The 16,768-nt window shown below is 32.0% G+C and overlaps 1 protein-coding gene and 1 long non-coding RNA gene across 4 annotated transcripts; one reads left to right on the forward strand and one right to left on the reverse strand.

Moving 5' to 3' along the window:
• Positions 1–3,039: 3,039 nt before the first annotated feature.
• LOC130799464 (uncharacterized) lies at positions 3,040–12,155 on the forward strand. Of its 3 annotated transcripts, none has more exons than XR_009039265.1 (7): positions 3,040–7,344; positions 7,712–8,196; positions 8,291–8,548; positions 8,646–8,867; positions 8,965–9,972; positions 10,068–10,970; positions 11,061–12,155. It is a non-coding gene; the product is annotated as an uncharacterized LOC130799464 (long non-coding RNA). The 3 variants fall into 3 exon arrangements; XR_009039267.1 differs by having other exon boundaries at positions 3,040–6,596; XR_009039266.1 differs by having other exon boundaries at positions 3,040–4,238.
• Positions 12,156–13,133: 978 nt separating this feature from the next.
• On the reverse strand, positions 13,134–16,314 carry LOC130799465 (chlorophyll a-b binding protein 6, chloroplastic). The gene is made up of 4 exons (XM_057662559.1): positions 15,546–16,314; positions 14,831–14,933; positions 14,054–14,342; positions 13,134–13,522 (listed from the first exon to the last, which is right to left on the reverse strand). The coding sequence occupies exons 1-4, from the start codon at positions 15,737–15,739 to the stop codon at positions 13,371–13,373; spliced, it is 738 nt and encodes a 245-aa protein (XP_057518542.1). The 5' UTR covers positions 15,740–16,314; the 3' UTR covers positions 13,134–13,370.
• Positions 16,315–16,768: the final 454 nt, after the last annotated feature.

A 16,768-nucleotide genomic window follows, 5' to 3' on the forward strand; every position in this document is an offset into this window, starting at 1 on the left:
TCTTGGTGGAGCTTGTAACTCCCTTAGGGTAATGAAGGATCAAGGCATTAATCCCATATAATTAACCCTTCTTAATTCCTTAATCATTTTCATTTTGACATCCTTTCATTTCTAAAGTTTCCAAGGACAAAAAAAAAACATATCCTTTCAAAATTCCTCCTAATCCACATTCCTAACTCCATTACACTTGATCATTAGGTGTTTTCCTTTACAATTGTAATTGTAATTCTTAATATATGTTGATTCTTAAGTTTTAATTTAAAATTCTATGATTATTATATGTTTATCTTATAATTCATGTTTAATTTAAGAATTTAAAATTTCATGTATGATTTTGGGATGTATTTTTCTAACTAAATTGATGAAGAATGTTTCTTTTTAGAGTTTTTACATATACATATATGTGAAGAATAGGATTGGTTTGTGTGATGGGTGATTTTGAAATTTATATATAAAAATGAATGTTCATGTAAAAAAAATGTGTGTGGTTAAAGAAATTATTGTTGAACAATGAATTTAATCTCAAAGATGGTTCATAAGAATTATATAAATTTGGTCATTGATATTTAATAGGCAATGTACCATTTGGAATTCATTTGTTGATGAAATTTTGGTGAATCCCGTAGGGTTAGAAAAATGTTAAAAAAAATCTGTTTTTGGGATACTTTTTGGCTTGAAAATAGGTTAAAAATACTTAGAGTACATTATGAATTATGAAAATTAGTACCCGGGGGTTTTGACGCCTTCCGGACGCAACGGTGAAGTCGGATTTTCAGTTTGACAGTTTTAGATTGAGTTTCTGGACAGATTATGTATGCTGTCCTGTTTTGTGCGTTTACCATGTTATAGTATGTGATGGATGTTCATGATGTGTGTGGTATTCTAGGTGTGGTTGTAACTGTATGCGTGTGTTATGGTTGATTTGAGGAAAGTGTGTATGTGTGCTTATTTCCCGAATACGATTGAACCTTGTAGGAAGTCGATTCGTGACCGGGAATTGAATAGGACGCTTGAGAGTTGGTTATGTTGCTTAAAGTATGTACACGCAGCGAAGTTCGCATTTAGTCCGATGTATCATATAATAATGGTAAACAAAAGTAAATATGGATATATAGTATAAATATTGTTATCTTTCCGGATAAATAATTTTGATACATTGTTTTGATAAGCAGAGGTAGTATGACCTCACTAACCTTAAAGTGGACGTAGTATGACGTCAATTGGTGGAAATGAATTACTCGCGGTATATGGGGGCATTATGAGCCACTGCGGGGGTATGCATACTTAACCATAGGCACCGAAGTAAGGCGAGTGTCTATGGTAGAGACTTGCTTAGGGATTAGCTTCCCCTAATGTAATGTCTCACTTATGGAGATTGGAGTTGTACCGGTAGTATGGCTGGATAGTACAGCAGTATGGCTGACTAACCTTTACATGAAATTGATTATTCTTAGTTAGTGTGATCGAAGCGTATTTTCTGAAATCGACAGCTATTAAATCTTTCTTGTGTTGTATCTAATCAATTGGTATGCGACGTTTGCTGACGTGTACTTTTGGTCTTAACGACCCTGCGATGATGTTGTTTCCTTTCTGGGCAATGATCGGCAGTAAGTTAAGTTGCAGGTCTGGGGAGTGAGGATTGTCCCTTGGAGAAATAAATCGTTAAGGATACAGAAGTCTTGATAAGATGAGGCGATTTCGTTCTCAAGTTGTAATAAATAGATTTAATTTTTTCGTTCTTGTCCGCTGCTAAGAATTTCTTATATCTAGTAATTTATAATAACACTAATGGAAATCGATCCGCAAGTTTTCCTTGATTTCAAATCCGTTTTATAACTGCCTTCTAACATCCTGGTTTGACTCGGACTATATTTACCTTTCTTTAAAAAGGTCGTCTTCTCTTTTCAAACGATCCGAGTTATTGCGAGATGTTACAGTGTATGAATGGAATATACCCATTTGACAATCTTAGTCCTCAACATAGTACTTGGCCAGTACTGTTAGTTATCTATAATTTGCCTCATTGGTTATACTTTTGCTTCTTATCTCGAGTCCTAAACAACCTGGAAATGACATAAATGTATATCTTGCACCTCTCGTTGAGGATTTGAGAAAGTGTGGGATGAAGGGGTTTCCGTGTTTGATGCATATGCTAATGAGGAGTTTACGTTATGTGCAATCCTTTTATGCACCGTTAATGATTATTTGGCATATGACAACTTATTAGGGTATAAGAACAAAGGGAAGAAAGTATGCCCAATATGTATCGATAACATGCGGAATCCACGTGGATTCCTAAGTGCAAACATTTATTCATGCACCATCGAAAGTTACTCCCACGAAATCACCAATATCGTAAGAAGAAAATGATGTTCAACGGGGAGGTTGAGGACCGTGTAGCTTGTCGACCATTGACCGGTTATGAAGTTTACGAACAGGTTAAGAGAGTTGAAACTATATTTGGTAAAACAGGGCAAGTGCAAGGGGGTGAAAACCGACTATGGAAAAAAGAATCAATCTTTTGGAAGCTTCCATTTAATAGTCATTATTATGATACAACTTAATTTTAGTACTCTTTAAGTTGAGGAGTGTTTGAAATTATTTATGATATGTATTTTAATTTCGGGGAAGAAATTATTTCAAGTTGAGGAGAATAAAACAACCATTATTTTATTACAACTTAATTATAGTACTAATTAAGTTTAACTGGGATTTGAGTCAAGTTGATCCGAGTAATATTATTTTAGAAATGATAATTTATTATTATTATTATTTATTTTGACTCGTATATAAACTTTTCTTTATTTTATTTAAAGTGATGTTTGAATAAAGTGAAAATTATGGGACTATTTTATTAACTTGCAATATTTAATTTCCTCAAACGTATAACGTAATATAGAATAAATTATACAATTAGTGTAGTACGGTATAGTTGGGACAAGTCAGATGTGCCAACAAGATTGGAATTAGGTTGACACGGTATGGGTTATATGTCAGTCAACCCATTTTCTATGAGTCATGCATAATAAGATGAGTAGAAGAAATTAGAAGAAATAAAAAAGGAAACAAAACAAGTTGTGAAAAGCAAAAACTCCATTTGCATCCTCTACGGCCTCACGCCACTTCCACAAAACACCATTAAAATTTCTTACTCCTCAATCCAATCTCAAAGTTTCAGCTGCTTGGAGGTTTTGAGTTCATCTTCTCCAAATCAAGTTTTATTTGGTACTAAATGTTTGTTGGGTAATAGAAATCAAGTAGAGTTAGGTATTAACTTTATTCTTCTTCAATTTGGGTTATTTATATTATCTATTTGGGTAATTCAAATTTAAGCATTAAATTGAATTTAAGTTGAGCCTATGGGTTCAATTAAAAATTGAGTTCTTGGTAGTGTTTATTATTATTGGTTATGTGGGTCATTTGATTTCTAGTATCAAATTGAGTATTTTGGAGTTTTGAAATTTCAGTTCAAAATCTGAACATTCTATTTTGTAATTTTCGGAACTGTGCTGATTGTTTCTGGGTCTTGGTATCTGCATATGACTTGTAGAGCTTCGAGTCGCGTGGCCACTTGAATCACCTCAAAACGAGTTCGTTTGAAAGCGTTATGCCTAAAATACTAACAAGGTGAGCTTAAAATCGAGTTGGAAGTTAAGACAATGGATAACTATTGTTCAAGTTTGGATTTCAATTGGATAATCTTTTAATCAAATCATTGGGGTTATTTATTAGTATTTATATTTCTTCAAGTGAATTGGAGTTCAATCGATAATTGGGTTAGTATCAAGTTAAATTCGAATTGGGGAAATTATGTTATCAAATTTCAGTTTAGAAACTGATATTTCTGTCTTGCGAATTTCAGTACATTTATTTTCATTTTGGATTTTTGTGTCATCACATAATTTGTGGAGCTCCAAGTCGCAGTCGTATAGCCACTTGATCGTCCCATTTTGATTCCGTACGAGTAAGTGATGCTTGTTTTAGTAATGAGGTGTCCTGAAACCATTACGAAATTTATAAATGGGGATCAAAAGCTTTGGAATTAATTGGTTAATCTTATAATCTTGTTTTCTAGCTCGTCTAAGCTTTTTATTGGGTTTATTGGATGCATTAAAGTGGAGGTTCGACTTTATTTTGGTCTGGAGTAAACCAAATTTATGAGGAACTCATCCATGGTCATTTTCAAGTACATACATGTGGTTTCTTTTTCAAAGCTTTTCTTGGAATTGCTATTTTGGGTAAAACTCTAACCAATAATTCTCTTTAAAGTATTTAAAAGGTGTGGAATAACTTGATATAAAATCCAAATTGGACCTTTGATCAAGTTAAGTCATAATGTTGTGATTTTGATTGCAATAAAATTATTTAAGCAAAATTATATCAAGTATTTGATTAAGTTTCATTGTAAGTCTAAGTTTAGATTAAGTTTTATGTTGGTTTGATTGTGTGTGAATATTGATTCGAATTTGGGATGTTGAGTTTATCCAAATGTGCCAAAATCGCAACCCACGACAAGGTAGTTTTCAGTTTTCAGTCAATTCATGTTTTGGCCATATCTTCTTTGTTCGAGTTCAGAATGAGGAATATGACCAGTGTTTACGACAACACAGATGTCTAGATTAATATTCAATTGGCATTTCTTCAAAATGTTTTGTACAATCTTATTCATGTGTCCATAGATTCCGAAAGGTACAAAAATGACTTTGCTAAAAATTGTTTAAACTTATCAAACAAGTTGTTATAGTTGTAAGGGTAGTGTAAACCTTAGTATTAAGTTGGAATTGACTTATGGACCTATATATAAATTGTTATAATTTTGTTTATAATGTATGTGCTATTGTAATGTTGCATTTATCTGAAAACAGTAACATGATTATAAAAAGGCTTGATAGTAAGGAAATGCTGAACCATGCTTCCGGCATGTAAAAAATGTGGGACGTGTTTTCCAGCACGTAAAATACGACGAACATAGTAAGGTTATTTAACCTGACATGTGGCTCGAGCAACATTGCACTGGAGGAGTGACGACTCCTACTAAGCTGGGGTTTTGGTATACCTCATCCTTACAGGCCCTTACATACATCAAGCAAAGATCATTTGTGTTGCATTCATTTAATAAATATTTGGATTCCACACCCTAGTACTCAAGCAAAACTGTTTGTAAATTACGCCCTAGTAATCAAGCAGAAGGACCAAAAGTTAAATATATAAATTTAACATAAAAATGAATCTCTTATATTACATAAAACACCTTGCATATTATTTTTTTTAATGCACTTATTTTTGCATATTACTCATTGAAATGCACATATTTCTATACTTGTAAAATTGTTGGCATGTTTCTATACTCTACTTAGTAGCTGAATCGATTCCCACTATCTGCTCTAATTTATGTGAAGTCCTAAGTGCAATCTGGAGTCCCTTTTGGGTGCTATAAAGGTTTCATTGTTTGGTGTACTAGTCAGCCGTGGTTGCTGATACTACACAATTTTTGTTGTCACTCTAAATAATTTTCCCTTGAGGGATAGTGCATTTATGAGTGTTGCAGGTATTAGTTTATTGAAGTATTTATTTATAAAAATCTAATTGGTTTGCTTAGACCTTTGGTCTGAGGTTTAAATAACCCAAGTAATTAGTCAAAAGTCTTTCGTTGTGTCACATTAAGTATTTTATTAAAGGTAATTAGGATTCGGGCTGTTACATTCTATATTGGAGAGATCTAAAGGTTAGGCATTGTCTTGAGGTTATGCATATAGAGAAAAATGTATGCAATGCCATAGTCGGGACGCTCATGAACATTTCGGGTAAGACAAAGGATGTTAAGGCCGTGCGAGATTACTTTGAATCTAAAGGTCTTCGTCTGGAGTTGTGGCCACAAGTTATAGTGGGTAAGAAAAGAAAAAGAGCTGAAGAAGTACGTGGTAGTGACAAGGGAAAGAGCAATAAGAAGAAGATGAGTAATGTTAAAAATTATTTGCTCCAACTTGCTAAACATTGTCCAAGGAATATAAGCAGGCATTTTGTGAGTCTCTGTATGGCATTAAGATTCCTTGGGTACTCATCCAACATGAAAATATTTGTGACCGTAAATAGTGAGTTGAAGTTAGGAAGCATGAAATCTCATGATTTCCATGTAATGATGCAAGTGTTCTTACCAATTGCAATACGTGAATACTTCCAAAACATGTGAGATATGCTTGATCCCTTTAAATTTGATGCTCTTCAAGTCGACGCGATTGTAACTTTATGCAAGTTTGAGATGTATTTTCCACCTTTTTTTTTAACATAATGGTTCAACTTTTTTTCCATATTGTTCGTGAAATTAAGCTTTTAGGTCCAGTTTTTTTAAGGTGGTGTTATCCTTTTGAAAGACATATGGGAGTTTTACAAAATAACTTGAGGAATCCAGCACAACCCGAGGGGATAATTCAAGGCACTGTAAGCGATGAGATTGGTAACTTTATAGCTCAGTATATGGCCATGGCAAAGCCTATTGAACTTCCTACCTCTCGATATGAAGGAAGACTTGAGGAAAAAGTAACAATTGGCTCCAAATCAATCACACCTCCCCGAGACAGTCTTCTACAAGCACACTTGTATGTGTTGCATCATATTTCATAAGTCCATCCTTTTTTGAATGAGCGTTTTGATATATTGCGTGGCAAATATCCTTCTAAAGAGGATCGGGTATTGATGTAGTTGCATAATAAGATGTTTATTAATTGGTTTCATAATCGAGTATATGTGAAGAATTCAAGGGTGTATCTTAAGTGTTAAGTGGTTAACTTTTAGTCCTCGCTAAAATGTTAATAAAATATGAGGGTTATGATTTCAATGGGTTTACATTTTGGACGGAGGGTCAAGATTAGAATTCATCATATCTACAGAATAGTGGTGTTTCTATTTTGGCGTCATCTTAAATTGTTATACTACTGGCGGGTACATGAAATATGGGAACTGGACTACTCTAGTTTCACTATTGGTATTTTTAAATGCAAGTAAGTAGATAGCACTGTATGAAGCGTAAAAAATGATCACCCTTGTGGATTCACTATTGTAGACTTAACTCTTTTGCATGATAGTGGGGAGCCATTTATACTAGTCACACAAGCTAAGCAAGTATTCTACATTATAGACTCATCTGCTAAAAAATGCTTTATTATAGTACCGGGAAAAAGAAGTATCCTTAGTATAGGTGATGTTGATGATGAAGAAGAATATGATGCTTTTGAAGACTTCACACCCTTTATTAATCCAAAATCCATGGATGAAGATAATGTAGACGTTGGTTATATGCGTGTAGATCACACAAAATGAATACATTTGAATTAGATGATTCACAAGGTATGATGTATTTAAGCTTTTATGGCACTCACTCGCTTAAAGTAGTTAAATCTTGGTTTGTTTGGTATGAAACTTGGCACACAATACTAATTAGTATATATTATTTTTTTGAAATGGTTAGAATTGAAAAAAATAGTCATATGCTTGAAATTACGTGCTAAGTTGCATTTTTTAAGCCTTTTTAAGCTTTTTTTAGCACTTACTCGCTTAAAGTAGTTCAAACTTGGTTTGTTTGGCATGAAACTTGGCACACAATACTATTTGGTATATATTATTGTGTTGAAATGCTTAGAATTGAAAACTAAAGTCATGTGCTTGAAATTACATTCCTTTGTTGTTCTAATATACTTTTATTCGCTTCATTCAGGTCCTCATCTATAATGCACCTTTTCAGAGATAAAATTATTCTCAAGGTGGAGACTTCTAATAATGAGCATCATAGTGATAAGGATAAGGACTATGATCCTGGGATGGAGAAGGACATAAGTGATGATCATGACTCCAAAAAGAGGGGTAACATAAGTGATGATGACCCTCTCGTTAGACATGAGAAATTCATTGAATAAGCCCCACCATATCCCTCGGAGGTGGAAATAGTATCAATGGATGTTCTCACTAACACTACTAAAAACATCCAGATGTTGTCTAAAAGAGAAAATGCCAAGGGCTTACGAAAAGCCTCAAAGTCACAGAACCCATCACTTGGAATACAATGCATAGGGTCAAACTTGTGGCAAATGACGTAGCCAATATGGAAAACAAATTGGCATATATATTTGTAAGATTTCCATATTGTAAGCATGGAATGAGGTTCCAGAGGGTTTGAAGAACTCTCTATGGTATGATACTGTGGTAAGCAACTTACTATTTGTATTCATTTAATTTCTCTTTAAAAATAATTTAATTGACATATGTAACTAATAAATATAATTTTTCTTTTTTGTAGAAATTTTTCTACATTGAATCCAATGAGGAGAAAAAAATGTTTTTCTTTTAGTTGTTATTGAAAGATTTAGGGATTTCAAATCCAAGCTTGTAACTGGCTGGATCACTTAGAAACATAAAGGTCAAAATGGGAAACGAAGGTGCAAACTCATCAAATGTTTCCCAAGCACCTGCAGAGATGTCCTATGAAACATGCGATCGTATATCTAAGAATGAATGGGAAGCATTTGTTGCAAAAAAAACTACTCCCACCGAAGTTGTAAGTATTCCATTATATCAGCTCTGGATTTTATTTTACTTCTTTTGATTCAATCATTAAACTAATATTTGACCTTTGATTTTTATTGATTAATTAGGAAAAGCGAGGTAAAGCTTTTGAATCAGCAAACAAAAGGAAGTTTTACCATCTCTTATACCCGAAATTGAGCCCCACGGCCTCATCTACGACTACCTTTCCATCTGTGAAGACTCCTACAAGAGATCGGGTGCAAGATTGGTACTGTGGACTTTATTCCTGAGATTCAAGTGGCAAATTTGCCATTACTGATCCGAGAACAAAGAAGGTTGCTGATACTGTGGTGAGTTTTGAAATTATTAATTATATGCGTGATTTGTTTTTGACTTTTTGGCTTTGATTTACTATAAACTAATTATTATGTCACTTTTTTTGAACAGATAGCTGGAAGGAAAAATAGTAAACGGGGGAGTTTACCCATAAAAGCAATGTTGATGCATTGCAAATGTCTTAGGGAAAGATTATAAAGGGCGGGTAGTTGGAAAAGGAGGGGTTCACGTGGGTTAAAGAAGGCCTTTGTCAAAGAGTGTGTTGCTACTCAATCAAGCACGATGGCACCTGAAGAAGTAGTGACCCTCAAAAGGGAAATTACGAAGGATGTACTCGAAAAAGTTGCAGCCCTTTTGCAGAAAATGGGAACACCCCATGTGGACTAGGGATGTTCATAATCGGGTACCCGGAAAGCTAGGTACCCGATTAGTCGGGTACCTATTTTAACGGCCCATCTCCCGGCCCGATTTTTCCGGGTACCCGAATTCATTAATGTCATTTTTTGTAGAATTTATTAGCATTTTTTAGGTAGAATTTTTTAGACAACAAAAAAATGATAACATGAGAATCGAAAAAACAACGAAAACATTTAAAAAATAATAAATAAAGAACAATCTAGAAACAAACAAGATGAACATCTAAAAATAAGAAAGAAAACGATTCACGTACTCCTTACAACCCTAATTTAGAAACAGTGAGAACATGAAGAAGCAAGGGTTAAGGAGAATAAAACAAAGTGAGTCCACTATGAAGAAGTGAAGAAATGAGAGACTGCCTGCAATGGAACCCGATTAAGACTGGTCGGGTACCCGACCAGTATTTTAAAACTTTTTAAATAAAATCACACGCCATTTAAGATGTGGGTCAACGAGTCGGGTCAATCGGGCAGCGGTTTTTTGAACCCCCCTAATGTGGACTTGACAAATATCATTATCGCGGATCAACAAAGTCAACATGGGGATCCTAAGGTTCGGGTTGAGCCAACACCCGATCCCATTACCCTCGTTGCTCAAAATCTAACACCGAAGCCCATTACCCCCGTAGCTCAAAATCCAACACCTAAGCTCATTAACCCCGTTGCTCAAAATCCTGAGTTAACACCCAAGCCTGTGGTAAAGGTACATAGTTTTTTAATATATATGCACCTATTAATTTAAATTACAACGTGTTTTAATAATGTGATACTAATTGTACTAAACGACACAATTTTCAGGAGGCGACTCCTTGTGCTCTTTTGCTGCCTCAGTTAGGTGTGGCTAGTGGTGGCGACTTAACTGAGGTTGCATATAGTGTTGCACTACCAACCAGAGAAGGCCAAACAATGCATTCTATGCCTGTTACAGGTAGCCAGATAAGTGTGACTGTAGAAACTATTATGAAGAGGTTTGAAGATTTCTCACACCCAGTTCCAATGCTAGAATGGAGCCTTGAGAAACTTTCAGACACCTAAGGTAATTTTGTCACATGGTCATATGTTTGGGTCTGATTCACTACTAAGGTAATAATTATTTGTATTTTATTTATTTTTATTATTTTAATTGCATGCTTAAACTAATTAAATTGTATAAATTTAAATAGCAAAAGAGTCCAAAGGGCTCTAAATAAGGGATCATTTACTCATCAAAGAGGTCAGCTGATTCAAAAATCTCAAAGTCGATGGAAACCAATACAATTTTGACAGATGAGGAGCAAAAAGATCTCTCTCTAAATTTCAAATGGCTGCACACATGTGCATCTCGCATGTCTGAGGTGAATCCAGTCATGCTACCCCTACAGAAGGACTAATTCAGCTTTGCTGAAAACCCCTTTGTAATTATCGGTCCGAGTGATATTGGGGAAGTCATGTCTACATGAAGTGATGTTTATTATCTTACATTTTGGGCTTTATTGTTTAATTTTTTAAATAACCAAACGACTAACAAAATTTCTTAATCGTGAGTTTAGTGCGGCTTTTGATGAGCTGAATTGTTTCGAACCTCCAGTAGAATTTTGATGGTTTTGACCAGAATCGATTGCGGGTGTTAGATGCATACGACGTCAAAATATATATTGAGCGTGCTTTGAAAAATTCACTTGCAGCTAAACACATGTTCATTATGGCTCCATATGTTGAAGAGTAGGTTTTATTTTGAAATTGAACTTATTTTTTGATTTTAATCTAACTTCACATGTTCTCTAATTTGTTATTTTAAACTTGCGTTTGTAGTATGCATTGGATGCTCGTGGTCATATGTTCTATGACTAATACCATGCACGTCTTCGATTCTTTTAAAGCTCAAAGCCCGCCTCGCAACAAAAGATTAAAGCCTTGTTGAATGCGTAATTTTATAAATTTTACCAATTGCATTGAAGTGTAATATTATAAATGTTCTATGACTAATACCATGCACGTGGTCATATTATTACTAGCATTTTGATATATAATACCTATAATTTGCCCATGCATTGTAGCACAATGAACAAAGTGTGTGGAGAAATAGGATCCAGTTCGAGAGCCACCTTTCCGAAATGGAAAACAGTAAAGGTCAACAACACTAATTAGTATAAATTATTGTTTTGAAATGGTTAGAATTGAAAAAAATAGTCATATGTTTGAAATTACGTGCTAAGTTGCTTTTTAAAGGTTTGATAAGCTTTTTTTGGCACTTACTCGCTTAAAGTAGTTTAAATTTGGTTTGTTTGGCATAAAACTTGGCACACAACACAAATTAGTATATATTATTGTTTTCAAATGATTAGAATTGAAAAAATAGTCATATGCTTGAAATTATGTGCTAAGTTGCGTTTTTTTAGCCTTTTAAAGCTTTTTTGGCACTAACAACCTTAAAGTAATTCAAACTTGGTTTGTTTGGCATGAAACTTGGCACACAACACTAATTAATATATATTATTATTTTGAAATGGTTAGAATTGAAAACAATAATCATATGCTTGAAATTACGTGCTAAGTTGCGTTTTTATGTTTTCTTTAAGCTTTTTTGGCACTTACTCGCTTAAAGTAATTCAATCTTGGTTTGTTTGGCATAAAACTTGGCACACAATACTAATTAGTATATATTATTATTTTGAAATGGTTAGAATTTAAAAAATAGTCATATGCTTGAAATTACGTGCTAAGTTGTGTTTTAAAGGTTTTTTAAGATTTTATGACACTAACATCTAATAGCTCTTAGTGCTTTCAACAAGATAATGGTCTTGATTTCGGTTACTACACTCTTAAATTTATGGAAGATATCTTACAAGCCGTCAAGAATGTTGGAGTAGAAAATATTGATGTGGTATGTATTTTATGTTCTTAAATTATAATATTATATATTTAGAATTATGTAAACAATCTAATGTATTATATACTTTTTATATTATATTATTTTGGTTTTAAGTGACACTCAAAGGCAAACACGTACTTGTGTGTATGTGTGTGTATATATATATATATATATATATATATATATATATATATATATATATATATATATGTATGTAAATATATATATATATATATATATATATATATATATATGTATGTAAATATATATATATATATATATATATATATATATATATATATATATATATATATGTATATATATATATATATATATATATATATATATATATATATATATATATGTATATATATATGTATATGTATATATATATGTATAATATATATATATATATATATATATATATATATATATATATATATATATATATATATATATATTTATATACATATATATATATATTTATATACATATATACATATATATATATATACATATATATATATATATATATATACACATATATATATATATATATATATATATATATATATATATATATATATATATATATATATATATATATATATATATATATATATATATATATATATATAATCAAGTTTTCTTGATTTTATCATGGATGGGATGGTTGATTTTACAGCAATACTCTAACATTTTTAAAATAAAAATATGTAAATTGACTTGAATTGTTGAATGTGATCGACTTCATCTTTTCTCTGTTTAAAGAGAGTCGCGTCGTATATGAGATTTAGTTCTTCCCCATTAAAATTATATTGAATCAACGAACACGTGTTCGGAAATTTAAAATAGTGTTATGTGATATTTTGTTTAATTATTTTGTTGGTGTATATTTCCTTGAAAACATTGTATTTTGCTTAGAACTAAAACCAATTATTAAGGAGAAATAAAGAAATACACGGAGAGTAGGTTTTAAGTAAACATAGAAAGAAAAAAAAAAGAAAATCATCAGCCCCTGCTAATCATATTTATATTTCCTTAAATTTTGAATTATCCTCTAATAAATTTGAGAGAAGAAATTATACAAGTTCAACCACCAAAATAGAATTGTGTATTTCAAAAGACATTCTTCTAGCATTAAAGAAAGCCTAAATAGTACAACATTAATATGTAATACAAATAAGATTATACAAGGAAGGATTTTTTACAATAGGTATGGTTATTGTTGATCATCATTCGTGATACATTCAAGGCATAAGTGATCTTGGAATAATGATGTCTCCAATGTTGTTGTGCCATGGGTCAGCCAAGTGAGTAGCTAAGTTTTCCAAAGGACCTGTTCCTGGGTATGCTGTTTGTTGTACGCAAAATCCAACAAAAGCCAACATTGCAAGACGACCTACTCAACCAAAAACATTAAGATTTATACATAGATTCTAAAAAAAAATTGTATCAAACAATGTGATCATTCGCCTCACATCCACTACACCATCATAGATGCCATAAAATAATTGATTATCAATCGTATATGATTTTATCTTTCAATTGATTTTAAAAGTAGTGCTTTTATTAATCATTCATAAACTGTAAATTAATAAGTACCCAAATTCTAATATTGTAATGATAATGTATTTTTAACTTATATTTAATGTAATTAAAAGTTAAAATATAAGATTTTATTTTTATGCCTTAGACTCGTTAGATCGTCCTAAGAACATAGAACATATTATGATCCTTAACACCCATATCTATAATCATGGTAAGTTTGTACGATTCTACTTAAAATCTAGATCATTCACCTATTTTAAAATCATAAAGTCATAAAATCGTATATAAAAATTGAGATTCTATAACCAATACTTAATCATAAACAAAAAATTGTTGGAGTGTACGTTATGAAACAAAATATATAGGGTGGTGAATTAATTACCATTTTTAATTTCTTTGACCTTGTACTCCTCGAACTTCTTGGGGTCTTTAGAGTAACCCAAAGGGTCAAAAGCACCACCAGGATACTTCTTCTTCTCAGTGTCTTTCTCCATGCTTCTTTGGTGTTCAACAAAGGCAATTGCAAGGAATTCAATGACCAAAATAGTAGGAAAGTTACCCCATGGAACTGGGTTTCCTAAGTATGTTGCTTGCCCTCCTGGAATTGCTGCCCATTCTTGTGCTTTTACCCAGTTTCCTAATCCCAATGCTTCCGGGACTAAGATTCCTGGCTGCAATTCAATATGTATTAGATAGCTTCAAAATCTAATTGACCGGTTTAATTAATAGTCTTATTCTCAATAAGGCCTCGTTTCGCTTTGATTGAGTGTTAATATTTAAAGGAGTAAAAAAAACTTAAATTATTAAAATAAATGTAAGTATATGTGCAAATGAAAAAATTAAAATAATTTTGAAAGAAATAAAATTAAGAGTAAACTAAAAAAGATAAATAAAGAAGAAGGATGATATCCCCGAGTTGGAGAAAAGTTTTCCCATACCCTCTACTAGGGTAAATTTATACCAAAATGAAGAAATTAATTGTTATTTTATCCATTTTTTATTATTTTCTAATTAATTTCTCTACCTCTTTAACAATCAAATTTTTTAATCTTCTTTCTAACTAATTTTGTTTTCCTACTTTAGCTTTTATTTAATCCTTAACATACTTAACCTCAATCCAAACACTGCCCAATAATAATTAGAGAGGTTGACAACTTACAACTGCAAGCATTGCCCATCTGCAATGATAGATCTCAGATTCTTTAAACCTCTCTAGATTTTCTGGGACTTCTCCAAGCCGAAGTGGGTCAAATCCAAAGTCACTGCAGAACAAACAATATAAAGGACTTTTCAAATGAATTCCAAACAATAATTATTAACAAATTTTTCTTAATAGCCATCACAAATTGTTACGTAAGACCGTGACATCATTTCTACACTATCGACTTCATATATATTTATTATTTTAATCACTTATTATTTTTTATATTCTTAGAGTCATTATTTATAACTTCAGATTAATTATTTATAATCTTAAATTTATTAATTATAAAAATAGACTAATTATATAGATTTGACTTGCTATATAATCATAGACTACATAGTGCGGAAAATCTAGGCACATGACCGGCATCCATTAATGCTCTAATAATATTAAATTAAGTAACATATATGTACCATAAAAAAATAGTAAGGCCATCAAACAATCTCAATTATTTATTATTTTAAGTTAAAATATTTGCTAGTTGATGTTTTATTATTGAGATATTAAGGTTTTAATTATTTTAATTATTTTAATTTATAATAATATTTAGAAATTAGAATTGCGAGAGTTGGTTCAGTAGATATGCAAAATGAGTGTTCGTGTCACTATAATAGAAGTATTATTCTAATTGGTTTATAATTTAGCACTAAAGTAATCAAGAAAGTAATACCCAGGAGCAGATCCATCAAGATGGGGCGGTCTGGGTTGACCCGGCATCCATTCAGCAGACATGGTGAAACGAGAAGAAGCGTTGCAGGAAACATTAGCCAAAGGTAACGAAGTTGTAAACTTAGATTTAGAAGAAGAAAGAGTAGAAGGGAATGCAGCAACGATTCCACAGCTCATTATGGCATTGGAAGCCATTTTTGAAGAATGAATGAAGCTTCTCTTTTTTTTTTTCTTGTTGTGAGGCCGGAAAGAATAAGATTTGAATGAACGGCAGCAGTGAGGTTAGTATTGAAGTAGTATGAAAAGTAGGGATATTGGGGAAATCTAAATGTTGATAGTCATTGGCTATATTTGCTTATATGTTATCCAATTGTGTCCTACTTATGTGCCACTTGTCAATAAGAAGCTAAGTTGAAGATATTAGATAAGTGGATGTGCTTCATATCTTGTTTTATGGTGGAGATCATTTGTGTGCCACTTGCTTTTATCATTTTAAAAATCATCCAAGTATTTGTATCTCCAAAGTCCCAAACCGATACACTCATGAGTAAAAGTTAGGGATGGTAATGGGTCGGATTTGGCCGAATTATTGACCCTCCGACTTTGCTCCTGATAAAAGTCGAATTATTTTTTCAATCTATCTCTACTAGGGAAGTTATATTATGCATACTCTAAATTTGCTCCGATTCAAACTTTCGGACCTCCAACGGATTTCTAATTATTAAAAAGCTTAATCCTTATTATATTATACTAATGATTTAAAAGTATAAAAAATTATAAGGTTATATCGTCTCTACACGATTCTAAAAATACTCAACAAAAATATTAAATTGAATCTTAGCTCACCCAATCAACTATTTCCATAGACCCTAATTTTTATTTTTTGCTTTCTAATGATTAAATTGAGACTTTTGACCATAATATGACTATTTCATGAGTAGCACACGTAGGAGTTGTGAGTTTTAAATTTTTAATGGAAAATCTATCAACCTTAGAGCTGTTTATTTATTTATTTATTTTTTTATCTAGACTACCAATTGAGGCTTGGTTTCATTTGATGTTACTGTCTTATAAATGACTGAAGTGATGTTCATAATTGATAATTTTGGAATTATTGATTGTAAAAACTACTGAGTTTTTAAATTATTGTTATGAAATTATTACGGCTTTAAAAAATTATTACAATATAATATAGTTTAATAAACCTATTACAAGATCACTACA

The sequence above is a fragment of the Amaranthus tricolor genome, chromosome 14, assembly GCF_026212465.1.
Source record: "Amaranthus tricolor cultivar Red isolate AtriRed21 chromosome 14, ASM2621246v1, whole genome shotgun sequence".
NCBI classification, from domain to species: domain Eukaryota; kingdom Viridiplantae; phylum Streptophyta; class Magnoliopsida; order Caryophyllales; family Amaranthaceae; genus Amaranthus; species Amaranthus tricolor.